The 26,653-nt window shown below is 49.8% G+C and overlaps 1 protein-coding gene across 1 annotated transcript in view; it reads right to left on the minus strand.

Moving 5' to 3' along the window:
* Nucleotides 1–871: 871 nt before the first annotated feature.
* CAPN13 (calpain 13) overlaps nucleotides 872–26,653 on the minus strand; it is a gene marked incomplete at its 3' end in the record, with an annotated part of 51,940 nt that continues 26,158 nt past the window's right edge. Inside the window, exons 7-20 of the mRNA XM_080711224.1 lie at nucleotides 24,556–24,641; nucleotides 20,983–21,057; nucleotides 19,747–19,892; nucleotides 18,329–18,471; nucleotides 15,516–15,527; nucleotides 13,771–13,973; nucleotides 12,387–12,423; nucleotides 8,942–8,999; nucleotides 8,796–8,854; nucleotides 7,139–7,207; nucleotides 4,427–4,502; nucleotides 2,534–2,662; nucleotides 1,454–1,509; nucleotides 872–898 (exon numbers count right to left, since the gene is read on the minus strand). Coding sequence (XP_080567350.1) covers nucleotides 872–898; nucleotides 1,454–1,509; nucleotides 2,534–2,662; nucleotides 4,427–4,502; nucleotides 7,139–7,207; nucleotides 8,796–8,854; nucleotides 8,942–8,999; nucleotides 12,387–12,423; nucleotides 13,771–13,973; nucleotides 15,516–15,527; nucleotides 18,329–18,471; nucleotides 19,747–19,892; nucleotides 20,983–21,057; nucleotides 24,556–24,641 — 1,176 coding nt within the window. The remainder of the gene's footprint in view (nucleotides 899–1,453; nucleotides 1,510–2,533; nucleotides 2,663–4,426; nucleotides 4,503–7,138; nucleotides 7,208–8,795; nucleotides 8,855–8,941; nucleotides 9,000–12,386; nucleotides 12,424–13,770; nucleotides 13,974–15,515; nucleotides 15,528–18,328; nucleotides 18,472–19,746; nucleotides 19,893–20,982; nucleotides 21,058–24,555; nucleotides 24,642–26,653) is intronic.

Below are 26,653 nucleotides of genomic sequence, written 5' to 3' on the forward strand. Positions count from 1 at the left end.
AATATAGAAAATGGTTACCAGGCAGTCCCATATGAGAATCAAGAGAGATAACTAAAGAAAAGAGACTTTGGGAGAAACCCCAAAGGTATCCTCATGTACTTCAGGGTCTGATATGGAAAAAACTTAAAAAGATGTCCAATCCAACGACATCTATTTTTTCTTTCTACAGCAGTCCAGAGAGAAAGAAGAGCTAGAAACAGGGGTGGGAAGTTCCGGGGAAGTAGACTATTGCCTCCAAGGAATATCTAACACCTCCTCAGGCCTGAAGGATTCTAGAAGACTCTTCTAGAGCTTCTGCTATAATAAGGTGGGGTGTGAACTGTGTGACTCTAGAGTTTATCCCATAAACAGAAATGTAGAGGACATGGCACGTGGGTATTAATTCTTCAGCACACTCATTCTAGATGTATAAACACTGATGTCTACAGTTGTCTGTGATCTGTCCAAGATGCTCCTGTAGAGCAGGAGCTGGACTGAACTTTTCTCTTCCCAAAGCCTGACTCTTTCTATTGCTCCTCACCAACTCTATTTCCATCATTCTTGTTGCCTTTCCTCTTTGGATTAAGAAAGCTAAGTCCTTCCTTCATAACTTTCAAGCAACACTCTTTCATGAGTGTCCACTGAACTACATTGTCAGGATAAAATTTGCAGCATTGGCCCTAACACTCAGGGGTGCTGAGCAAAGGAGCCTTGGTTCACTCAGCTGAGGTTTCTGTAATCTTCAGGGAGGCTGTTCCTGGCGGCGGGGGGTGGGGGTGGGGGTGGGGGTATTTATATTTCCTGGAGGAAAAGGGGAGCTATTCATAAGAGGAGGAAAAGATTCTAAAACTACCAGCTTACCTGGTCCATGGGGTCTTCTGTCCTACTTGCTTCAGCTGTACATGACCAGGTTCATCCACTGAGAAATAAGCATCCTTTTTACAATCCATTTGTTGAGCTTGTTGGCTTAATACAGAGCAGGGCAAATGCCACTCTCCTCCCTTTTAAGAGCTCAGTTCAGCCTCATCAGCCCTTTACAACTAATTCCAACCAAGAAGGAGGTCTCAGCCTCATGTCACAACATAGCTTCTGCTAAATCCTGAAGCCAGGCAGTTCAGGGTATATCTGAGGTCGACCAGCTGGCCAGTCGGGAGGCTCTAAAATTCAATGGGAGCAAGTTTAATGTACAGTGAGCTCAGCGGGCTGTTCTTCAGTTCCCTCTTGGATTTATGACTCCCACATAATCCTCGGCTTTATTAAGTTATTGGAAAAAAATAAAATCTGTCTGCCAAGATCCTAAAGAAGCCTGGCAGCCCACAATATATAAAGGCAGTAATTGGAGGGCAGGGGGCGGCAGCTTGGCTGGCCTTTGATGGACTGTCCAGTATCCTTCGGAGAAAAATGCCCCCTGGGAATGGAGTCAGGAGAGGCATCCTGGGACCGTGCCTGGCTCTGGGTGGGGAAGAGACCTCACCTCCATTTCTGTCAGGTAGAGTCCTTTGCCATCCGTGGAGAGGTTACGGAATGTCTCTAGGATAAAGAAGGGAAGGTTTTGGCTGACAGGGGAGTAAAGAATCAGGGGAAAGCAGGGCCTGTGTGGAGATGAATACAAGTGAGGCGGCTTGGTGTAAAGCAGTCCTCACTGCCCGGGGAGTGAGCCTGTCCCTGCCCTCTTCTCCTTCTGGGCAGCTCTTTGCTGAGGGGAGCTCAGGACTCACCTGAGAAGAGCTCTCTGTGACTGCTCTGACCTCTCCCCCTCCCAGAATCCTTGCACCTAGCATCCCTCCACACTCATCCCTGGGGATGTGTGAGCTTGCCCTTCTTCAGGGGCACAGTTTGGGGACCTCCCGAGTTCACCTGAGACCCCCCCCCCCGGGGCAAGGGTGTGCTCCAGGCTTCTCTATTACCCTTCCAGTGATTGATTCTTAGTAATCACCCCATTCAGAGCCTTGAGGGTTTGCAGAAGCACTGAGTGGCAGGGGCGGTGACAAGATTCACAGGTATTTCTAGCCCTTGCCCTACCTCAGCCTCTACCCTTGGAGCTGCCTTGTGGATTGAGGTTTCGCATAAGATTTCAATGAAAACAAACGTTATGTCACTAAAAAGTGTCAAGTCCCCTGGCCTTTGTAGGTGGATTCCTAGAGCTAAAAAAAAAGACCTCCTGTCCCCACATGGTCACTCCTGTGTGAAATTCCTTTAGCAACGAACAAAATCCTTCACTGTAAGACTAAGGAGTAGGTTTCAGTTACGAACACAAACCTGAAGAAGGGCCAAGATAACTTAAGTTAACCTTGTTCCTGAGAGAGGGGATGGTTGAGGAAGAAGCAAATATGAGACCTGAATAGAAGAGAGCTGGGGAATGAGGGGTGCTGGAGACAGGTTGGGCACATGGCTGAGAACAGTGTTTGTGACCTTCATTGGCGTTGTCTCTTGCAGCAAGGATGCTTGGGAGGACACCAGCCCACCCACTCCTGAGGCCTTGCCATGGCAGTGTCTTCGTGGCCCTCTCCTGTGCTCCGCAAAGGTCTCCAGGATGTCCCCTGGGGACACTTACTTGCCATGGCTTCCAGCCGCATCAGGAAGCAGACCAGGCTGGGGAAGCTGACCCGGCCAGAGCTGTCGCTGTACCGGAGGGTCATGAGCTCCAGCAGCTCGCTGCTGATGAAGGTCCCTGTAAGGAAGTCTGGGGCCACAGGGAAAGCTGGTGAGTGAGAGCAGAGGGGCTGGCCCTGGCCTTCCACTACCTCTCCCTCTCGGCCTGGCTCCACAGCCAGTCCACCACACTCAGGGCCTCTCAGATGTTCCCATCTCCTCTGCCTGTGTCCTGGTGACAAGATTCTGGAGCTTGATCGGAGAGCAACTCTAGAGACTCAAGACACTGACTGTTTTTCTGGAGACACATCCATCATGCAAAGGTTGGACAGTCCTCATGGAGTGCAGGAGCTGTCTGGGGGTCTCATGCATAAATGGGAATGTGGAAAGATGTGGTCTTCTAGCAATAGGGAGATTCAGCTCTAGGTTGATCAGCCAAGGACAAGTCTGGTCCTCAGAACAGGGACTGGAACTCAGAAGGCTGCAGCAGAGAACCTTGTCCTCTTTGGCCATCTCGTATGTGCAGTTATAATCTCCAGGGAGGCCCTAGCCACATCGGGACTACGTGCAAGACTGGCCAACAGTCGGGTCTGCAAGGTCTGATGAGCAAGCAGAGCCCTCCATGAAGGGACCAGCCGGGTTGCCTGTGGACTCCAGGCAGGCGGAGCACGTTCATGGTCTCCAGCAAAGTTAATAAAATGTGCACTGGCAGGCCTTCATTTGACACACTATCCAGCTGGCCACCTTCTCAAGTTAGCTCCATCGCACCTTCAAGTTACCTGCCTGGCTGCTGGGGGCTTTGGAGCTGAATTCAAACTGTTCTCTATTATTCCACCTTTTTTTTTTTTTATTAGAGGCTCCTTTAATGGCCTAAATGGCTCTTTGGTGGTGTTTAAGGTAAGGTCCCAGACCAGGGCAATGAGCATCACCGGGAGCTTGTTAGAAATGCATACTCTCCAAGCCCAACTGCAGACCTCCTGATCAACGCAGGGGAGGCTCCGCCTTCTGTGCCTTAACAGGACCTGCAGGGGACTCTGACACAGCTGGGGACGGAGCACTGCAGCCCCCAGTCATGATGAATTAGGGGAGGGTTTCTGCTCAAGCAAGGAGCAGAGTCCTGCATTTCTATCCGGACTCCAGGCCAGGAGCCAAGGGAGGGAGAACTGTGAAGAGTCTCCTTCCGGTGTTAACCTGGGGGATATGATTTTACAGTTTATTAGGGAAGGTGGCTATTTCTCGACACGACCTTTTTGTGATCCATTTTTCCCATCGGTACAATGGAGGTAATGATTCCTGCCCTTACCGGTTCACAGGGTAGCGAGACAATCAGGCGTGATGACATGAATGGGATTCTTCGTGAACTATGAAGCACTTAAGCACCCTAAGGCATAGTTATCAGTATCCCAGGACTGAGAGCTTTTGCCTACTTGAGGCTGACAGATGCCATTTGATTTAATTTAGCCCCAAACCCTTTGTGAAGGGAGATCATCAGCCTGCCCTTGGGTGTTTAACCCTGATGGTCCAAAGACTTAGCTGGAAGCATCTAGAAGGTGAGCTCCATGCCTGGTATGGTATCAATCATGCAGAGCTATTTTCTCACAATTAGAGTGGTGCCAGGAAGAAAAGGCAGCTAGGAAATGGACTGGCACAGCAGAGCTCAGGTGGGGGATGAGGTCTGAGGCCGGAGCCCTGAAGGCCCCCACGGGCAGTGCAGACCAGGGGAGGGCACAGGAGCAGCAGCTGTCTCTCCCTCTGATGCCCAGCCATACCGCACAGTAACCTCCAGCAAGCTGGGAAGGCAGGCATCACACTCACCCCGGGCCCAGCCATCACTGGTCAAATAGCCCCGTATTACCTGTGCTCTCTACAGCCTTCCACAAGTCTGAGCTCAGGACGACTCCAGAGCTCTTTTGGATATTCTGGAAAACACGCTGATAGGGGAAAGAAGGAAGAAGTCATGTGAGGACCCCGAGGATGTGAATGGAGGAGCTTCCAGAAATCCCTTTTTCACCCCTGGAGTTCACATCACTAATTCTTGGTGGGCCAGCTCAGGATCAGGAAGAGGCCACGCCTGATCTAGTCCACCTGCCTGGCTGCAGGAGGGGGCTGTGGGTTCCCCCTCTGCCTACTTTCTCTCCTGTCCTCTTCCCACCCCAAGGCAGATTCTCACACACAGGGCAGTTTACTGCCTTCAAGAAAAGTGCAGGACTGTCTAAGGAGTTTGTACATGGTAGTGGAGTTTGTCTAAAGAGTTTGTAGTTGGTGGTTTGTATAACACCAACTTCACAACTAAGCTACCCCAGGTTCAAGTTCCAACTGAACTGTTTACCAGCTGTGTAACTAGTCTTGGCCGAGTTATTTCATCTTTCTAGGTCTCGGTTTCTTTGTCTGTAGCATAGGCTAGTTATATTATCTACCTGAAAGGCTCGTTGCAGGGCATAAATGAGCAAATATTATAAATCGCTTAGGAGTATGTCTTGTACCGTAGTGAGCGCTGTGTAGACAATATTGAAAGCAGTGAGATGTGGCAGTGCACACCTGTACTCCCAGTGCTTAGGGCGCAGAGACAGGAGGGTTGCAGTTTGTAGACCAGTCTCAGCAACTTAGCAAGACCCTGTTTCAAAATAAAGAATGATAAAAGGGCTCAGAGGTAGAATGTCCCTGGATTTAATCCCAGTACCATACACATAAAAAAAAAAAAAGTAGAGAAAATACTGAAAGCAGGTTAGAACCTCATTCTGGTTTCCAAGCATGGTTAGAAAAAATAGTAACTGTGATAGGTCACTTTTGCACACTGTTCCTGTGCTTTCCTGAGACTTTCCCACCTCTGTCTAGGCTGCCTCACTTTAATCCAGGACATTGTTATTCTTCCCGGAGTGGGAAGTGATGCTCAGGTGGGGGAAGGCCTTGCTTTGGGGTAAGTGCGCAGGTGGTACAGAACTAGATGCAGGGCTCCTGCTTTGGGTCTACACAGCACCCCCATAAGAGCTTCACCAAGGCAAAATAACCCACAGCAGGTACGTGAGGCCAACTGTGGGAGGCACTGGTCGTGCAATAGCAGCTCGAGAGCTTTCTCTTGGTCTTATTTGGCTTTTGGCGGGTGTAGAGATAGACCTTCAGTGTTCTCAGCTGGGTACTCTCTTGTTCTTTCAGGAACTGATTACTCTGTCAGGCATTCAGTATTTTTGAGTGCCGCTGTGTTATACACATGGTAGAAGACACAGGGAAAAGATAAATACCAAGGGCCCCTGCCTCGGAGGACCCTGAGATCTAAATGGGGGGTGCCAACCATTGCAGTGCCCTGGGAGAAACCAAATGGCCCCAGATGGGGGACTGGGGGATGCCTCTGGGCATAGCCATACAGGATCACTTTACTCAGCCTTTAGGAATGTTGTAGATATATTTAGTGGTATGGCAAGACATTTGATATATTAGTATGTTTTATTTTTTAAAAGCAGATTATACTTTCATTTAGTGTGTCTATATGTACACATTATAGAAAATTTCTGAAAAAATATTTAATTCCTTTTCTTTGATTGGCAAGATCATGTTTCTTTTTACAAATTTATTTTTTATCATCTATATTTTGTACTCTGAACAGGTTTTACTTTTATAATAAGGAAAGGTTATTTATTTTGTTTGTTTGTGGCACAGGAGATGGAACCTAGGGGCTTTCTACCTCTGGGCTATAGTCCCAGACCATTTTATATTTTATTTGGAAACAAGGTCTCACTAAGTTGCTGAGAGCCTCACTAAATAGCTGAGGAGGCTGGCTTCTAATCCGTGCGATCCTCCTGTCTCAGCCTCCTAAGTACTGGGATTACAAGCGTGTGCCACCACACCCGGCTAGGAAAGGTTATTTTTAAGTACAAAAATAAGAAGACAGCACAGTGTGGCTTACCCTGACAGATGTGGGCTCCTGTGTTAGGGGCCAGAAGGGGGCGCTCTCTATGTCCTGGTGCCAGTAGGGGAGGCCAGGCAGGGAAGGTGTGCTTGAGGCTGGACTAGGGGGCAGAAATGGCCAGGCTCTGCGTGCCAGGAGGGAAGGGGCACCTGGCCATGACATTTATAGGGAATAAGTCTTATAATTGAATCTGAAGGAGCGAGTGGGATGTATGAAAGGGGCTTTTTCTGGACCCTAAAGTAGGGGTGTGAGTTGAAGAGACTTGTGTGAGACACTAAGAGTTTAGACTTTGGGGAGGCCATAGAACAACCACACCCATGTTTCTGTCAGAGGCACTGGAAGAGAAGGAGACAGGGCTCCAGGACTAGAGGAGGTGGCCCTGAGCAGGGGGGATGTGAAAGGAGCTGCGGCCTAGGGTCCTAGCTGTTGTCCGTGGTGACCTCCTTTTCCTCCAGCCTTCTAGAGCGTTCCTCCTCCTACCACCCGCCTGCTGGCGCCTCCGTCTTCTCATCTCCCCAGGCAAATGCGAGCTCTCTTTGGGGTCAGAGGTGAGGCTTCCTCTCCTCTCACACACCTCAACCCTGGCAGCAGGGCCAGACAGCCAGTAGATATCTGCTGAACTGGACGAAGTAAAAATGGAGGTGATTGAGAACAAGCCCGTACCTGGCACTGGACAAGACGCCGCCAGAGCCTCCCAAACTCCTCTTGATCCAGCCGCCCGTTCACTCTCAACTGGATGACGAGTCAAGAGTTAACAGGTCCAGGTGCAGTGTGGGTTGGGCTGGGGAGCAGGGCGCGGGCCTGCTGGGCTAGGGGACAGAGGGCTCCATCCATCCATCCGTTAGCAGCTCAGCCGGTCCTGTGTCAGCTAGACACGGACCACGCCAGCTGGCTCCCAGTGACTGAGGGGACCTGGCTTGGATGTTATACAAAGGAAAATGGACCATTGGAAGGAAAAAAAAAAAAAAAAGCCCTGAAGAAGGAATCCAGGTTCACTTGCACCCAGAGGAGGAGAGCGAGTCCAGATCTGGCCTTCCTCAGTTGTTGTTGTTGTTGTTAGTGGGGTCCTGGCAGGGAGAGTGGGGCTGAAAATAAAGGGGTCTTGCAAGTCTGGAAGCAGCAGGGGTTGCTGAGCATGCCTGTCCTATGCACATGGATGTGGAGGAATGCTCGCCATGAAACAGTGCCAGCCCTGGCCACTCCATGGAATGGGCTCATTGATGACCCTCAATGAAGGGGAGAGAATTGACCTGAGCACTGGGAGGGGAGTCCTGGAGGAAGAGGAGAAGGAGGAGGAAGAGGATTGGTAGAAAATACTTGTGTGCTCTGCCAGTCTCCTACTATGCCCTCCCTGGGGCTATCTGCTCAGGCCTGCGAGGGCATTGGATTCCTCTGTGTCTCTGAGTGATGGCAAACTGCAGACAGCAGAGACAGGCCCTGATTTATGAATTCATCAAGAAGCCTTCTTGTTCTACAGTGGTGGCTACGGATTCCCAATCGAGCCTTGTTAGCAGTGTGAGAGCTGGTGATCTGTCTCTCGAGGAGACAGAGCACGGCCCCTGGGGAAGAGCAGCCTCTTCTGCCCAGAGGGAGGTGGGCTGGCTGGGAGGAGGCTGGCTGGAGAGCGGGAAGGGGTGGGAGTCAGGAGACGGCAGCTGCATCCACAGTCATGGAACTGGGTGAGCCACTGAGCTGCCTCAACCAGGGTTGCCATCCGTAAACATAGCCTGTGGGGAGCCTTGTCCTGCAGCTGTCGTGTGGACCAGATGGGTTTCTATATGTTTAGGTGGTCATCTTTATTGGATTGAGGGCTCACTGAATAATGGATTTAAGTAGTGAAAGCTTCTCCAGTGGTAAGGGAAGTGGGGAAGGGAAATAAGTTCCCCCGGTGCTATAAGGAGGTTAGAAGTGTAGGGTGAGGCTAGAACATAGACTTTGCAGGCTAAAACTCCGCTTTCAAATCTGAGCACAAGCTGATGCTGTGTTATATGTGCAAATGACTTAACTTGTATGGGGCTCTGTGTCTTCTACTGTTCAAGGGGATAGTTCTTGTATTACAGGGGCGGTGAGAAAAAGTAAATATATGTATGTATGTATATATTTATACACATATATGTATAATTCCACCAGTATAATTCCAAGCACACAGCAGAGCCTGATCCATGGTAACATTTGCTCTGACTGCTGTGGTTGATCTGGAGAGTTAGTGAATTTGTGGAGAAGTCACCGGCCCCGGGCCCTTTGGTAAGCCCCCTCTAGCGCCCTGGGGCAGCCCACAGAGCAGATGGGCTCCTCAGGCTGGAATGGCAGCAAAGGATACATCCATCAGAGCCACAATGCTGCGGCACTCGTCCAAGGAGAAAGTGTCCCCCGGAGGTCCTGGGGAGGGAGAACGGGAAGGACCGATGTGTCGGTGGAGTGGTGATGGGCTGAGGCTGAGGCGGGCGGGTTCCCCACTGACCATACCTGTCAGAAGCTCCTGGTTGAGAAGGCTCTGAAGCTGGGTGGCATCAATGTCCAGCCCCTGATCCAAAAGAGGGAGAGACGTGGGCATCAGATGGGTACCAGAGCCTGAGAGGCGCCCCTGCCGGAATCGGAAAAAGCTCTCAGGTTTCCAAGCCTCTCCCTCCCGCACGTGGCTGTCTCATCTTTGTCCTGAAGCCTGGGCTTGTTGCTCAGGCCATGGTGATCACTGCCTCCCTGACTACCTGGGTGCTGGTCACTCTTGATGTTCAGCACTGCTGTGGGCTCCCTTGTATCTCTCTATTCATTATTGGACTGAAAACTGGGCTTCATTCCTTTCCATGGGGCCCCTCAGAATCAATACTGTTGGGTGAATAAATGCAGCCTTTAGGGGTGTTCCCCATCTGCTTCCAGAAAGAGACTATGAGAAAATAAAACAATTTTGTGTGTGCATACATGTATGATAATAGAAGTTTAAAATATACCCCAAATCTAGGCTAAGAGAAGCTGCTACAATTGAACACATAGCATTAGTTTTCCCAGCCACCAAAGCCCAAAGGGAAATGTGGTTTTCCTTGGATTAAAAGCAGGAAGCAATTGAGGTTGAGGGAAAGCAAAACTTCTGGCCTGAACTCTGGGGAGTCAACTGCATTAGGCTTTTCACAGGGGACATGGAGCAGCTTGATGGGCAATACCTTGGCTGAGGATTTCTGAGAAGTGGAGCTAGTCTGCTTTGGGGAAGCTTTGATTTTGGGGGCTGCCACTGGAGTAAGGTTTCTCAGCAAGTGGCTTGTTGGGTGGAATGACACTGGGTCAGGTGGCAGAAGGTGCTTTCCAGGGTCTTCTGACAGCCAGCGTCGTGTGTGGTAACAGACACAAGGTCCCTTCCATCTCCCAGGGTTGGTCTCAATACCCAATACTGAAAGCAAAAGCAGCCTCAGAGCCCATCCTTTGAAGGGCTTCGGCTAGAAGGAGGATGCGCTCTGAAAAGTCAACCTGTCCGTTTCTGTAATTGGTGCTTGGGTCATTGTTCCAGTATTGCAATTATTAGGTGTGCCAGAAAAGTTGGTATTGTGTCTCCAACATCACCTGAGCTTCTCTTCAGAAGAAGCCTGACCTCTTTGCTTTAAACCGCAAGTGGCATGCTAATTAGGAACTCTGACTTACATGGAATCACCTGCCAGACATTCAGCAGCACAGGGCGTGGACCATAAACACTTCCTTCTCTATGGTTTCCACCTCGGATGGACTCTGATTCAGACACTACACTCCGTAACCAACCAAAAGAGTTTGAGGAGATGGTAGGAATGGAAGTGAGTGTTGCTTATATTCCCAGAGAACCACGATTGCCTCCAGACCACGATGTAAAGTACCCAACGATTGACACTTTGGTACTCCTAAAGCTTGGCATGGTATTTGGAATGGTCTAGGTGCTTGAGAAATGCTTGCCAACTGAATAAATGATGAACAGCAGATGGATTTGGCCCAACTCAGAGCCAGGGTGCATTTTCTCTTTTCCACAGGCAGACCCTGGTTATAGAAGTTATCGCCACTACTTAGGAACAGGTCACCAGCTTCGTTAAAGCTAGTTAAGCCAACATAAGGGACCAGGAGAGAGGACCTAGTGAGTTCATGGAGGGATATTTTGCTTTAAATTTTCTTTGGAGGACACGGAGGATAGTTTGTAGGCTTTACAGAATGATGACAAGCAGGACCTGCTTAAGGATGCCTGGCCAAGCGGTCACCTTAGCACCATGCTGTGTCTGTGCCTTGTTTCTGGTTCTTGTTCAAGACTCCTCAGTATGAGCTACCCATTACTCCATATGAGGACACATTGTACCACTGTTTGAAAAAGTCCTGATGAGGGAGTCTGTACTGTCTTATCACGTGATAAACTATATTTTTATTTTAGAAGTACAGGTGCATGGACTGTGTGTTAGAATTTGCCACCTTCCCCGAGGAAGCCTGGCTTCAGGCATCCTAATCAGGCATTGCTGACCATCACAGGCATCTAGCCTTTGCTTGGGCATCTGCTCGATGGGAGCTAATCTGTCTTAATTTAATTTGACAGGAATGATTGAGCACCGACTCTGGGCCAAGGACAGTGATCAGCGCTGAGGACAAAGAATGTGTATGATGCCATCCCTGCTTTTGGAAGCTCACAGACTAGGGACGATCATCTTGGCCAGCCTTATCATGCCTCAAGCGAAGGCCTTTGGAATCAGCCCAGGCGTAGTCCTGGCTCCCGGGCCAATGGGGATTGCAGGGTAGCCTACATTCAGCTGCTCTTTGCAACGTGTATCAGCCACGTTCATCATTTCTCCTTTGCTCCCCTGGGTCCAGCCTGTCTTTAAGATGCCACCACTCCATGGGTCCTCTGAACACAGAGGCAGATTCCATCATCCTTCCTGTCCTTAGCCTGTGCCTGGCCCAAGCTAGTGTGGTACACACTATCATCAATATCATTTTCTGCTCCCCACACCAGCGTGATTATTTATGGTAAAAAGCCCGTCATGCAGAGCCCTTGGCAGCTCTTTTATCCTGCCAAGTCAAGGAGTTCTTTATAACAGTTTATTAAACCATTAGGAAAATCCCATGTGCACATAGGTTGCTTGGCAGGAAGAGAGCTGCTGGTGCTCTCTGAATCTGGCCAGCTCCGGGGGGAACGACGCCAGGCTTGGGGAGGTGGCTGAGCTAGAGAAGGGAAGATTTCAAGGGGTGCTGCCAATGACTTGTTTAAAGATGTAAAAGGCAATACGACCCATGTACACACCCCAGAATTATACACACTCTCTCTAAGCTCTACACCCCATCCTGATGTCACCTAGATTGGGGTGCCACTTCTCTCCAGAGCTAGGCAGCCAGAGCAGTTCTAAAGATGGTCCAGGGAGATAGAGAGGCTGGTGAAATGACCCATCAAGTAAGTCACCTTCCCCTTCTGCCTCCTGATAAGAGCTGGGAGAGGTTTCCCTCCCGGAAGCCCCTCCATCTCCGGCCCTACGCAAAGGTCCCTTGGTGCTAGGTACTGTACCTGCTGAGCATATCTGTAGAATATGCTTTGTTGTGAGACGTTTTCTGAAAGACTTCCCTGGATCAAAGGGAAAAAAGGCAATGTTAAACTTCTGGGGAAGAGATCACCTGACTGGTACAGTGAGGGCATACTCCCACCCAGACCTGAGACACAGGCTTTGTCTGGCAGTTGGAAAAAACTTTTAGAGGAGGGGGAGATTAGAAAACTAAAGTTTATGGGAGGAAGATGGCCGAGTCCAAACTCGCCTTGGAGGCCTGGCCTTCCCCTGTCCAGCACCACCCATCTGAGCCATCATGAACCCTTTATGAGTGCCTTTGTTTTTGCTGGTCAGTGGTGAGACAAAGAAGGAGAAAGAAGCTCTTGGGGGCAGGATGTGGCCAAGGAAGCTCTGCCAGCCAAGCCTCCCTACACACCTACCTTCAATTCTCTGAGGTTGAAATCGTTGCTTCGGTTCCTAGAAAACCAGGGAAGCGGTGTAACCAGCATAGCCAGCTCATTATTCAAAGGAGGCCGCCTACAGGGGTCACCCGAATGGCACCTGACATTTCTGAGCAGGATGTGTAGAGAGCCCTCAGCACTGTAGCATTTGAAGTGACAGTCGGTGGCCACCAGGCCGGTGAGCAACATGGCTATGTGTCCAGCCTTTTCAGTGGACAGGGTCTAGCCTTCTAACGATTTAATCTACCCATCTAATATTTCACAACAGATGCAGGTACCTAGGTGAGGAAGAACTTTGACTTATGTTCCATCTTGGATTGGTGGTAATGACTACATGGCCTGAGAGGCTAAGAAGGCCTCCTTCCCACCCACTATAAAGACCTCCATGACTATAGCGGTGTCTGACTTAGGGCCAGAAGGTTTGAGGTATCCAGTGGCGAGAGTACTTCTTGTTGATCCCAATCTTGACCCTTCGACTTGGCATTCAAGACCTTCCAGGATCAGACTGTGTCTTTCAGGCTCATTGTCGACCCCACATTCTGTCCACACTTGAGACAACTTGACACGCACAGCGCAGATCACTTTGCTGTACATGTGTCCACTGTCACTTATTCTTCAACAAGCCTTGCGTGCCTCCCCTTCCCTGCTCTGCTGGCCTTTCCCCTTCTACTTACACGCCCTTCTCCTTATGCCATTAAGTCCTAGTTCCCTTTAAGGGCCAGTGCTAGTGCCATTTCCTCCAGCAAGCTTTCTTAATCCCCGCTGGCCAGACATAAGTCCCTTCCCTCTGTCTCCACAGGCAACTCTGTCTCTAGCAAGGGCCCTGTCCTGTTGGGGCTTATTTATTATTTCATAGAATATCTAGACCTCCTGACTAGCAAACTTCCCAAGAGCTTGTATTGTGTCTCCACCAACACAGAACATGCTAAATATAAGGCATGGAGCCGGGCGTGGAGGCTCATACTTGTAATCCCCGCAGTTGGGAGGCTGGGACAGGAGGATTGCACGGGTTCAAAGCCAGCCTCAGCTACTTAGTGAGGCTCTCAGCAACTTAGTGAGACCCTGTTTCAAATAAAGTATAAAATAGGTCTGGGAGTATAGCCCAGAGGTAGAAGGTCCCTGGGTTCCATCCCTAGTACCACTAAAAAATAAAAAATAAGGGCTGGGCATGGTGATGTACACTTGCAATCCCCACACTTGGGAGGTCCAAGGCAGAAGGGTTTCCAGGAACCCCAGTACCACCAAAAAATAAATAAATAAAAATAAAAATAAATATAAGGCATGAAGCACTGCAGATAAAGACACAGTGTATTTTTATAAAATTAGGTAGAAGAAAATACATGGAATTCCAAAGTGCTCATACCTGTCACTGTCTGGCATTTTCAGGAAGATTCGGAGCAAGAACTCAACTCCCTCTCTACGAGCCGAAGGGACCACAACGTAGGTCCCGGGGCTCAGATGGAAGGACTTTGTGAAGTTGCACTTGGTTTCATACTCTATGCCCTGGGCAGCATTTCTGAATGAGGAAAAAAATGTGGGCGGCAGTCTCCCCTGGAACTGCTGGAACTAGAAGAAATATGATCATTGAGAGAAAGCCCGCTCCAGGCGTGGACCCTGGGTATCAGGAGAGACCCACCACCTTCCAGACATCTCTCTGTTCACCAGCACAGAGGAGGCCCTGGAAAGGGAGACAGCACTTTACCCGGACCCTCAAGAAACCCAGCAGAGTTATACTGCTATTTTGCCTACTCCATAGTCATGACAATGAAGGCAAAGAAGAGTGATACTCAAGACCATCTCTTTAAGTCTCACAGCACACTGGGGTCCTGGAGCTTTTCTCTATGTAGAGAAGACCTCCTTGGTAACCAGTGGCATTGTTCTAAGGCTGAATTTCTTTGGGGCCTGACAGCCGCCTCTCTCTTAAGGCTTTGGTGAGATACCCTGCCGCCACAGCACTGCAGGATTGCATTCTATTTACTTCTGTTTCATCTCTCCGCCAGAGCCCCAAGATTCCTTCTCATTGGAAAATAATAGGCCCTGATCATTTTCCTTTTATTTCAATATTTCTTAGAGATAAAACAATAAATATAATGCAGTTCCCATTACCAGATGTCACATACATATTATATAATAAAAACCCTGTACTAAACAAATTTTCCCCACTACTGTGAAGCATGGGGATTCCATTTAGAATGGTTATGCAGCATGAAATTATTATTTATGAGCTCTGCCTTGGGGGAAAAACAGGGTAAAGGGGAAAGTTCCTTTTTAGGGGACAGGGAGCAAGACTGGACTCCAGAGTGAGATGGGGGATGGGTGACGGCCCATCAGAGGGCCGGCTGATGTTGCCAACAGCTCCAGTGGGTATGGGAGTCCAACATGCTTGGACCATTCTGGCAGAAGCAGCCACAGGACCCTCCTCCAAGGATCAGCTGTGCTCTGGGTACAGACAGAGGTGTGGGCAGTGTGCGGGCTACAATCTAGAAAGCATGGGTAGCCCTGCTTAGCAGCTTGCCTTTCTCCATTAGGCCCTCACAGCCTGGCCAGGCTGTCTTTCAGAACACACTTGCTCAGTAGCAGTGGAAGCACAGCAGAGCTCACAGCCAGGGGAGGGTTCCTTGAATCCCATAATATAAGTCACCTTTCACCAGCACTGGACCTGGAGGAGGCAATCTGCTTGTCAGAGGTAGAGGACCTGCCTGAAGCTACGTGTGGACAATGTGCATCTCCTCGTGGTGGATTTGGGGGCTGGTTCATGCAGGAGGCTGAAGGTCCTCCCTGGGTTTCCCTGAGTGCTGCTCTCGTGCTAAACACGCATGAGCCTGGTACATCAGTCTTTGTTAGGGGCTGGATGCTGGGGATCATTGTAATCCCTCTTGAAAGTTAAACGAGAGAACCCCCAAGAGGCTCAACATTCGGACCAGGACAGCTAAATATTTTCCTGCTTTGTTGACCTGTTTGGAGATTCTAAGATTGAATTTGATGCAAGACATAACTGGACTTAATCTGCAACTTCCAAACAGGCGAAGGACACCGTCAGAAGAGGCGGAACACTTTACCAAGGGACAGTGCCCAGAGAAACCTGGTGAGGGCTGTGGTGAGCCATACCTGGGAGTCCACCTGTAGGGAAGAGAAAGAAAGGTGACTTAGGAAGCCTGCTGCTGTGTGGATCTGAAACGCTCCCCTGAGCTCATGTGCTAAAGATCCCAAGCCACAGTGCTCTTGGAAATGGTGGAACCTTTAAGAAATGGGATCTAGGAGGAGGAAGTTAAGTCATATGGCCCTTTGAAAAGACATATTGGGACCCTGGTCTTGGCCTGTCTTTCTCTGTGTTTCCCACCTTGGTGTAGTGGCCATCACAGCCATCCCCCCCCAAAAAAAATCAGGCTCAAGCAACCCTGGGCTGAAACCAGGAACCCAGATAAACCTTTTCTTCTTTTAAGTTGATTATTACCTCAGACATCTTGTGACAGTGATGCAAAATCACTAACACAAATCCAGACCACAAAGAGGCGGTAGGAAGGTGCCGCCTGCCTGGCTCAGGGCCCTGTGCCCCTTCTTCATGTGTAGTCGGCCGTTCCCTGGCACACCACCAGGTTGAATGGGTGACTACTCTTTCCCCACGCAGAGGTGTGTAACAGGAGACCCACTTGATTATAGGGAGTAGTAATGAAGGATATCAAAGTGGAGAGAAGGTGTCTAGAGGAGGAGGTGCCCGCTCCCCTTGTCCCTCAGCAAGATGTAGTTACTCTGCATAGCGGCGATGATAATATCAGAAGGAAACGGGAGACACGGGCAGGATGGAGATAAGAAGAACTTCACTCAAATGTAAATTTCCCAACCTTGGGAATGTCAGTGAGAAGGCAATTTCTTTGATTCCCACAGAGCACTGTAAATAGGATGTCTCCCCGGCACCAGCAGAGATGTATGTGTGCATATAAATGTGGAAATATCTGTGTTCCTGTCTTTCCATCTGATACAGGGAAGAACTAAGAATGAAGTTCCTTTTTTTTTTTGTGGTACTGGGGTTCCTGGAAACCCTTCTACCTCCGGGCTACACTCCCAGACCTATTTTATATTTTTGAAACAGGGTCTCTTACGCCAGCGCGGCTGGCTTCGAACCTGCGCGATCCTCCTGCCTCCGCCTCCCAAGCGCGGGGATTACAAGCATGCGCCACCACGCCCGGCATGAAGTTCCATTTTTAAGCCCCTTTACAGCTTGCAAAGCACTTTTACGTAATGTGCCGGATATTCACAATAATCCTGGGAGGCAGACACTAGCATCCTATTTCATGGCTTTGGAAACTGAGGCTCAGCAGGGTAGATAGCAGAGCTAGGAATAGAGCAAGCTGTGTTGTTACTTTGTGATGGATCCCACCACCAGCAGGCTCTGTCTTAGGACCCTTAGGTTCTAATTGTTTCACTGTAAGCCAGGGCCCCACCTACATGGACAGACCACATGATTTGTTGAACTGGGACAGGGGTGGGGGTGGAGTTGGAAAGTCCTGGCCTAGGAGAGGAGCTTTGGGATGAGGATGAAGTGGCTTGCCCACTCTTGTCCTTTCTCACTGTCCTGATTGTGCCTGCCTCTTCAGAATTCGCCAGTGCTTGGTCTGATGCGAGACAGTGCAGTGTTATCACAGCAGTGGTGGGGTCACAGGCGTACGCTGGGGCTGCACACCATTTCGGTTGGGTCAGCACTCCCACCCGGGCCTGGGGACTCTAGACAGCCTGGCTGCTAGCACTCACAGAGCCTGTTTCTCAGCTGAACTGTGGGAAAAAAATCCCACTGTGTTTAGAGTCTTTTGTTGTCAAGGTCTGTACTTTTCTTTGGTGTTTGGCTCAAACTGGGCCTCTGGAATCTCCAGGGAGCCTCAGGACATCTCGGATTGAGTATTCTTGCTTAGTACATAGCTTAGAAAGAATGCATCTAGGGTGAAAAGGAAAGACAGGGATGTGGTGGTATTTTTAAAATTATTACCATCTTGCTAGGGTTCCTGAGCTGTAAAGTCTGGGCAAATCAACTGACACAAAGCTGTTGTATTGCCCAGCTCCTAGGCCCCCGGTTCATAGACAACAATGGAACAGTAGCCTCAGTAGATATGCTCTGGGGCAGCCCTGGCACCTTCTCTGGGCTTCTGTCTCATATCAAAAGAAGAGCTAGATGTCGTGGTATAGGCCTATAGTCCTAGTACTTGGGAGACTGAGACAGGATCAGAGGTTTGAGGCCAGCCTCAGCAACTTAGCAATGCCCTCAGCAACTTAGTGAGATTCTGTTTCAAAATAAAATGGGGCTTGGGGTATAGCTCTGAAGTAGAACACCCCTGGGTTCAATCTCCAGTACCAAAAACAAACAAACAAAATAAAAAAGCAAGAAAAGCAAACAATCAAGCAAAAAAGTAAGCAAGCAAGCAAGAAGGTTTGGCTGAAATAATTTTTAGTAGATCTGTTCAATCCTGACTGTGCAGACCTGGCACCTCAACACAGCTCCTGGCCAATCATCAAATGCTTATGCATAATGTGTATAAGCAATCCCTTGGCAGTTTGTATTTAAAATGCAGATTTTTAGGCTCTGTCTTGCAGATTCTGATTTAGGAGGTCTGGGGTAATACCAGGAATCTGCATAGTTATAATAGCTTGTCATAGGCCAGACTTCTATTCAAGGTGCAGGCATTAAATTCTGCAGTATACCAGAAAAAACGGTCAAGTGACAGAGGCAGGAGGTGTGCCCTATTGTAAACATGGTCAAGTCTAATCTATTTCCCAGTGTTAGGTTTTCCTGCAGATTTAGAGTTGGAAAGATAAACACTACAGACCCTACAGATCTCCAAAGCTGTGGTGCATTCCATCTTCTGGCCTGGTTAGCAGCTCTCCCCAGCCCGGTGTATACACAAGTGCTCCCACAGGCCGAGCTGCCTTACCTTGAACACTTGGAAGTGCAATGGAAATTTCTCATCTTCTTCCTTCAAACTCTGTGGCATGATGGTGAAGGACACAACAACATTGCTGCTTTCTGTGAGCTCTTGCACACAGAAGAGGTACTGAGCATCCCGCCTGGGTCCTCCTGTATGAGAAAGCCATTGCTGCTGGTCAACTATCCTCCTGGGGCCCCAGGTGGGGCCAGAGTGAGAGGGAAAACTAAGATGGAAACTATTCAGTTCAAATGCATGAAGAAGTGAAGAAGATCCGAGTCACAGCTGAGAAACTGGTAGGGGCACGGGGAGACAAGGAGGACCATCATGGTCATAGGCTTTCTATGAGTATTTAATAAGACAATGGATTACAATGCCCTTTGCAACACATGTCAGGCCCTCAATCGCCAGCTCCCTTCCCTCTCTCTTGTAAGGTATTACTAAAAATGTCCCCAATATATAATTTGGATTAGTTTGTTGATATGCATTATGTCCAGGGAAGAGGGCTTTGGCTTTACGGTGAGGCATGCCTAGCTAAGGGAGGTGAACAGAAAATTGCTGCCTAGGAGAGACTGAGCAGTTCCTTAGAGCCCAGAAGCAGAGAAGAGGGACACCCAGGGGTATGAGGTCAATCAAGCAAACCACTCTCAACAGGCATGCGCTCAGGAGAAGGAATGCATATGTAGACATACACACTTGTGCACGTGAATATCTTATTTCCAGCCTCTTTCACAGGATATATTAGTACACTCAGATCTGACCCAGAGCGATCATTTTGACTCATGAATGCCAAATAGGGGGAGCAGGAGGTACGGGGAGGGAAGGCGACTCTCCTAAGGACACCATCAACAAGTGTCAATCCAGGGGAGCCCACACATAGGCTCAGAAATGACTACCACTGCAATCTCACAACCAAGACAGGGCAGGAGTAGTTTCCCCTCTGCCTGGGTGGTGCTTTGTGGGTTCAAAGAGCAAATAGGGCTTATTAATTCCACAGTTTACTGTTGGGGAAGCTGACGATAGACATAAGCTATGTTTCCAGTCACAAAGCTAGTGTGTGACCAAGACAATGGTTTAAGCAAGGCAGCGACTTGTCCAGCATTCTTTCTACAGCTCGCTCCACCATGTGGGAGATTTACTAAAGAGCAGGAAGCCTGTTCCACTACCTGGAGGTGGTGAGGGGTAAGTAGATGGACCATAGTAGTGCAGAAAGGGCCAGAGGAGGCACAGCAGAAATTCTCCTGCCCACCCCCACCCGCAATAATTTTCCTTGGAGAAGAGTAGCTTTCCCATTGGGATGACAAATTTCTTTCTTTTTCACTTCAGGCTGACAGTCTATCTCCAATCAAGGGCCAGAGAGAGCTGAAGCCAAGACAGCCCTAGGGCTGATGGCTTCGGGTCCCACAGATCACCAATGGCATACCTACCTGCAGTGTTTTCTAGAATCACTTGGTTTCTAAATATCATTTGACTCCATTTTTCGTTGGGTGTGACTCCATGGTCCAGGGTGATTGGGATTTGGTTACATATGTACAGGCAGGAGAAGTTCTCTTGGAAATCTTGACATGACATCCTGTTGAAAACAGATACAAATCACTAAATAGCAACCGGTGTGTCTCCAGGTGGGGGTTCCCATCATATTGGTGTACCTTTTCAGCATCAGCTTAAGTATCAATTGACTTACCACTGACCTGTTCAAAGACCTGAGTCATTCAGGCTCATTCAGTTTTGAGTAAGCCTCTGCTTTATCAGTCCCTCTCCCTCCAGTGGTCCCAAGGGCAATGACAGAATCAGATTCTGGGTTTTGCATGTCAACTGGCAGAGGCTTTAACATTAGCCATTTCCTATCCCATTGATCCACTTTGAGTCCTCTCATGGCCAATGAGCCTGATGGCCAGCCTATCTTCAGCTGCAGGGAAGCTTCTTCCTCACCTCAGCCCATACTCAGGGCCTTTGCCAAACCCACTGTTGAGGTCTTTATAAAAATACATAGACTTCACACCTAAAATTCCACCTCCTACAATTAAAGTGGAGATCATGGGAATATTTTTACTTCTAATATACATTTGTCCATCTAGTTCTTAATAACTTAGATTCAGGCTTCCTTTTATACATGCTAAATTTTATTTAAATATTTCACTAAGTAAACTGAACCACCCCTCCAAGAAATGTCCACTTTATTCTCTAAGCTATGTGCACATGGCTGGGCATGTGTTTTTAAAACATCTGGTCAGCCGGTCTGTGTGACTTATGGGTAAAGGCAGTAACATTCCACCCAGAATGCCAGAGTCAGGCTGGGAAACGAGCTCCTGCTCCTTTTACAGGGACCCAACAAGATCGCCTGGAAGATATGCACATGACAACCATGCCTCTTGGTCACTAAGAAGCTGTCCCTTTCAAACCTTTGAGTCAACATTCTCTTTACCATCAAAATGTCTGGGAAAGCCCAGTATCTTGTAACTCAGACAACTTTCACTCCAAGAGGGGAAACATGACGGTTTTTCACTCAGAGTTTAATATGTCTTAGTAGAGAAAATAGGCTGCCTCTAAATAGGTGTCTGCAACACTAATTTCAAACCTCATGAAAGCTTAGAAAAAAGGGTAGAGATTAAGGGCTCAAGCAACAAAGGTTTACAACATCATTCTTAAAGAAGGGTAAATACCAAAACTCGCCATCTTCCCTATTCTCATACAGCTGGCTTTTCCGCCGGTCACGGGTTTCCTGCCATTCCTGGGACCTGTGAGTAGAGAGACAGACCATAGGGTGAGATCTCCCTGAGCGTTTTATCTCAGCCATGTCCCATAGAGGCCCTTTGCACAGGGCACCATTATTAATTCCTGGAGACAAGTGGAGCGTGTCATTCTACCTAGGACCAGGGCTCACTCTCTACATGCTGGTGGCTTGCAAACAATCGTCCCCAGCCTGCTTCTTTTTCTTGAGTTCTCGACAGATCTATAGTCCATCATATGTCTTCATAGTGTCCCACAGTGACCTCTGATTGCCTGTCCCAAGCTACGCTCATCCTGAGTGAGAACATGTCTCTCTTTCAAACAGTCGACAAATATCATTCATTTACTGTTTCAGCCTCCTAAACCTCTCCCACAGCCATTGCTTCTTTTCATCCCTACTTCTGTTATACGAGTTCAGGTCACCCTCTTTCCCCTCTTGGACATTCAGCTGGCCTCCTTGGACCCACGCCTGCCCCTTTGCCTGCCCATCCTCCACACTACCATCAGAGTGATCTTTCTAACACATACACTTGAGTGTGTCATCCCCCCACTGGGCACATGTCAGCGATTCCCCATTACTCTTATGGAAAAGCTCAAACTCCTGAAAGAGAACCTACACCCCTGCCTCATCTCCAGCTTTACTTGAGTGGCTGCCTGCTTTCCCACCCCACCCACCACGCCCTCGAATTCTATGCTCCAGCAGTCATGAAGCCTTTATTTCCCAAAAGACACTCTCACCCCACTTCTTGGCTTCCACCATGATGTCCCCTCTGTCTGGAACACTCTGCCTCCTCTCAGTTCTGTAACCTGCTCGTATTCATCTTTCCTCCTCTAGGGCACTCTGGGAAACCTCACGGGGGCCCCTGCATCTGGAGTAGGTGCCTCCTTTGAGCACCCAGTGCCCCCTGCACCACTCTTGTCTCTGCACTCAGCGCGCTGTGTGGCCATTACCCACTTGTTGGTTGCTTTCCCTCTCTGGATCCCAGGTGCTGAGTATCAACGAGCCTTGGTGCCATTTGATAATCACGGGTGCCTCTACATGCCTCGGCACACTGTCGGCGCACAGTGACTTTTTGCTTGCTTGTTTGCTTAGTTAACAAATGACTGCTGACCGCTTCATTGGGATGGTGTGTTCCAGAAGCTAGTTCTAGCGTTTGGTAAGAAAGAGACCCTTCCAGACAGACGGGAGCAGCTACCCCTCCATTCCACTATTTATAGCCGAGGTATGCTTCTCGGCGAAGGGCCCCAGAGGCACGAAAGTTTAATGAGATCTTTCCTGTGGCGGAGCTCACGTCCAGAGCCTGGGTCACCTCCCTGCCAGGACGGCAAGGCAGGGACCACCACTCAGGCTCCTGGCTGCGGGCCGAGGCAGTCAGATGTGTTATTGTAAAATGGCAATTTTATAATTAAGCGATAATTACATTTTCTGCAGTGTGTAAGGGAAAATAAATGTAGTGTAAATCAATACACTATCGATTCATGCAAGTTTGCCTTTAAGTGTGTGCGACTGAAATTTCAATTATGGCTGAGATTAGACCATCCGGCTCTCTCCATCCATCTCCATTCCTAAAAAGCAGGGAAGAAATCGACCACCTGCGTGGAGACAGTGAGGATGCCGTCCCCACTGCTTCCTTCAGCCTGGGTCTGGTGGGAGCCGAGGGACAGGATGCTACAGATCCCTGCTGTACACAGCAGCCCCACTCAGAAACCTTCATTTATGGCTGAACATGCAGGGACCAGAGCCAAGCTTCTGGTCTGGCACTGGGCTCCCCAGCCACAGCCGCACTCCCTGCTCACTTCCTCTGACTCAGGCCAGCTTGTTGGTCCCATATGTCCTGGCGACGGATGTGACTGATGCTTCCCCTCCTACCCAGTGTGGGGGGAGGGAACATGGCTCACGCCCAAGGACCCTGGGTAGGACAGCTTCACATGGCCACCCATGGGACACTCCCTTTCCCTGACCGCTGGTGTCTCTTGCTGCCACTCCATATTTTGCATAGAAGAAATGGGTGAATTATCTGCTCCCGTGTGACCAATGCTTCTTCCCCTGCCCTAGGGACCTGTCATGGACATTGGCCCTGCCTGTCCCAAATGGCCATCCCCAGATCAGGATTCTGGTTAAATCAAATCACCCACTAGCAACAGAGACCTGGAAAAGGCCAGGGGCTATTAGAATTTACGTTGGAAAGGGCAAAGGACATCCCTGCGGAGGAAGAAAGAAAGAACAGAGGCAAGAGGAAAGGAGGAAGTGGACGGTAGGAAGGACTGCTTCCAGGCTGGGCTGGCTCAGTCTTTTGCAAGCTCCTTTCCTGTCTGTGTACGGACGTGGCTACTCTGTTCCCTGGACTCCTCTGAGGTCGCAGCCAGGTGGATTCTACAAATGTATCTTGCTCTTTCTCCCTCCTTGTTCCTCTCCCTGGCTTTTCTACCCTCCCTCCAGCCATCAGGTCTTTACTTCGTGTTTGCTGAGTGATCACCAGCCACTGGGGCTCAGAGAACCAGAGCATCCCTGCCAAAGCCCGGCTGAGGGATCAGGCTGGGACCCTGCAGCCTGGCCTCAGCCTCGGGTGCTGCAGATGGCCGGCCTCCGCCTCCCAGGGCTCATGCTCAGCTGCTTCCTGGGGCTCGCGAGGCCTTATGGGCTTCTGACCCACTGCAGTTCTCTCCCTCACACTCTCCATCCCCATCCCCATCCCCTCTGACAACGATATCATGGCCACACTGTCCTGAAGCTTTTTATGCATCTGCACGAGCTGGCCCAGCCTCACTGCCACCAAGAGGAGCAAGTAGCCTCTCACTGTCACCATCTGCTCATCCTCAGTCAGACCGAGGTTGGGGCACCAGGGCTCTGACCCCAGGGCAGCTGGGAAATGTCAGCCCAGCCCCCCAGGGAAGCCAGTGACCGCACAGCAGCCCCTTCAGGGCCATGCTCCCCCAGGCATCTGAACCTCACCCACTCCTCCCCTTCCTCCCAGGACACGAGGGCCAGGTCTGACAGCCCGAGCACGTTGAGTACAAAGCTTATTCTGCCTTGGCTCCCCAACTTCTCCAGACATGAATCCTTCCATCCTGATCCCGTGGCATCGTCAGCGTCGGAAGCCATGAGGCTCCTGCTCACCACCCCTCTCCCTCCCACGTGGGGCATGGCTCCCGCCCTGCCCTGCTCCCTGCCTTTTTGCTAATCCGAGGTATGCCCTATGTATGTGGGTTCATAGGTTTGGGCTTTAGCTTCCTGAGGACAGACACGGAGTCTTGTCACCTGTGTGTACCTCATAGCACACACCTAGCAGACTGAATATACCTTATACAGAGTATATACAGCCAGCATCTAATAGATGTCTAGAAAATGGCATCCTGGGAATATGAGGTAGACCAACAGGCACACCCAGCTGTGAACTGGACAGTGGGGACAGAAGCAGGACAGGACAGACACCACCTCGTGAGCAGGGCGCTCTGAGTGCCCGGCTCTCAGGGAAGAATCCCCAGCGTGGCTTCAGGAGCCATACCCGTCTCTCCAGCGCCCTCTCCACTCCGTGCTGCCCCAGGGGTTCCACAGGCGGATGATTTCTTCCCAGCCCCTCCTGTACTGAATCTGTAAGAAGAGCAGAAAAAGAAACTGTCAGGGCTCTCCAGCAAAAGTCAGCAGAAAGAGGGAATAGGGAGGCAGTTGCTTTTTATCTCCGAGGACTAATTTAACTTCTGACCTCATTTGGCTGCAGCAGAAAAAAAAAAAAAATTGAAAAGGAGAAAAAAAAAATCAATGTCTCTCTTGCCGCCTGTGGAGGAGAGGAGAGGAGAGGAGAAAGAGGAGAAAACAACTTCTCATTCTTCAGAGTTCCTTGCCAGAGCAGGGGTAACTCTGTCATGCAGTATGGCTGCCTTCAAGAACCTGGGTGAGCTCAGATTCCATAGAGGATAAATAGCGAGGATGCTGCACCTGGATGCAGAGGCGAGATCTTCATGGGTCCCAGCCTCCTCCAAGCCCGGTTACTGATGGCATCTGGATCCTAAGGACAGAGCCTGTGTATAGGAGGCCAGTGTGCAGGACTGCGACAACCAGGATGCTGAGACAGCCGAGGCTAGCCCTCACCTCCTGATCCCATTGCAGATGGCATGCATGGGGTACAGTTCCCTTCTTCTTTCCTCCCTCTTTCCCTCCCCTCCTCCCTCCCTCCCTCTTCCCCCCCTTCCTCATGATCGCTCACTCACATTAGATACTGGGATTGCCACCTTTGATCCCTCCCTTCCCATAAGCCGTAGGGCAGGACGGGAGGAAAGGTACAAAAATAACAGCCAACCCTTGAGCCTACATTTCCGGGGGGCAGGCGTCCTCACCCTGGAGGGGGATTAAAATGTAATGAAGTTGTAGCTGGGGTACTGATCTGTGCTGATGCTGTGAGGACACGGGGGGGGGGGGGAGGAAAGGCAGTGAGTTTGTTCTCTGACTCTAGGTCAAAGGGGGCTGAGAGAACTCTGATCAGCTGTCACCATCGGAGGAGACACCCATGTGTGAAGATGGGGCTCAGGGCCAGGCCCTGGCCCACTGGCCTTATACCCTCAGTATTCTGGAGTAGAGGTTGATACAATCATCTTGCAGAGAAGGAAACTGAGCACCAGAGAGGTTAAGCAGCTTTGTCAAGATCACAAAGTAATGGCAGAGGCAGGATTCTACCCCTAGCCACCACCTGTCTCCAAAACTCAGGCTCTTAATTTTGGAAGTGGACATGGATAAAGGCCCCTTCTCAGACGTGGCTGTGACCTTGGGATCAAACACAACCTTGAGTCATCTGGTTTGGGGCCATGGGATCACCACAGAGCATTTCCACAAGGCCCTGAACTTGGCTCACATGAGGGTCTTTCTATGGCTTTTCTTGTTCACCCTGTCTGGAACAAAGCCCAGCTGCCCACCCTCTCTGCCCCAGCCCTGGCTCACGCACAGTTTGTCACTTGATGCCAGCATCTAATGGAGCCCACCAAGCAGGGACGTGAGGAGTGGTCTCCTGGTGGCCCTCAGGGCTTAATGAGCCACCTCGGAACCCAGTGGACAGTCAGGGGCTCCGTTAGGCATGTGAAGGAAACAGCCAGTGATTCAAAGATGCTGAGAGAAGGGCTAAATGAGGCATGCAGATAAACACTCACCCCCTTGCCCAGGGGAGTCACCGACCGAGCTAGGTGCATAATAAAAAAATGCCAATTTCATTTATCTTCTTGTCTGTGTCCTGCCTGGAGGGAGGATGAGCAGATTAAGAAGCACATTGCATTTATGGGCTGCTTTAATCTCAGCGCTTGTGGCTCAGTTATAACCTCCTCCCACAGGAGGAGAAATCTGCATCCCATCCAGTTCCTGGGCCCTTGTATGACCGTGTTCTGCAGGACGGTATCCTCTTGGGGATCGTGCACCCTGGCCAGGGACGCAGGGGTCACATTAGAGGCCAAGGTCACGGCTACAGATAAGCATGGGCTGGCGTGCTCGTTGCCAGCTGTACTCCTTCCCTTGGCCAGCTTTTCTCCAAACTCTACCAGGGGAACAAGAGGTAGCTCAGGTTATCTGACCCAGAATGGTGGTTTCTCAGACTTATTCTCTCAAATGCTATTTCCTTTGAC

Source organism: Muscardinus avellanarius (genome assembly GCF_963383645.1).
Source record: "Muscardinus avellanarius genome assembly, chromosome: 15".
In the NCBI taxonomy this organism is placed as follows: Eukaryota; Metazoa; Chordata; class Mammalia; order Rodentia; family Gliridae; genus Muscardinus; species Muscardinus avellanarius.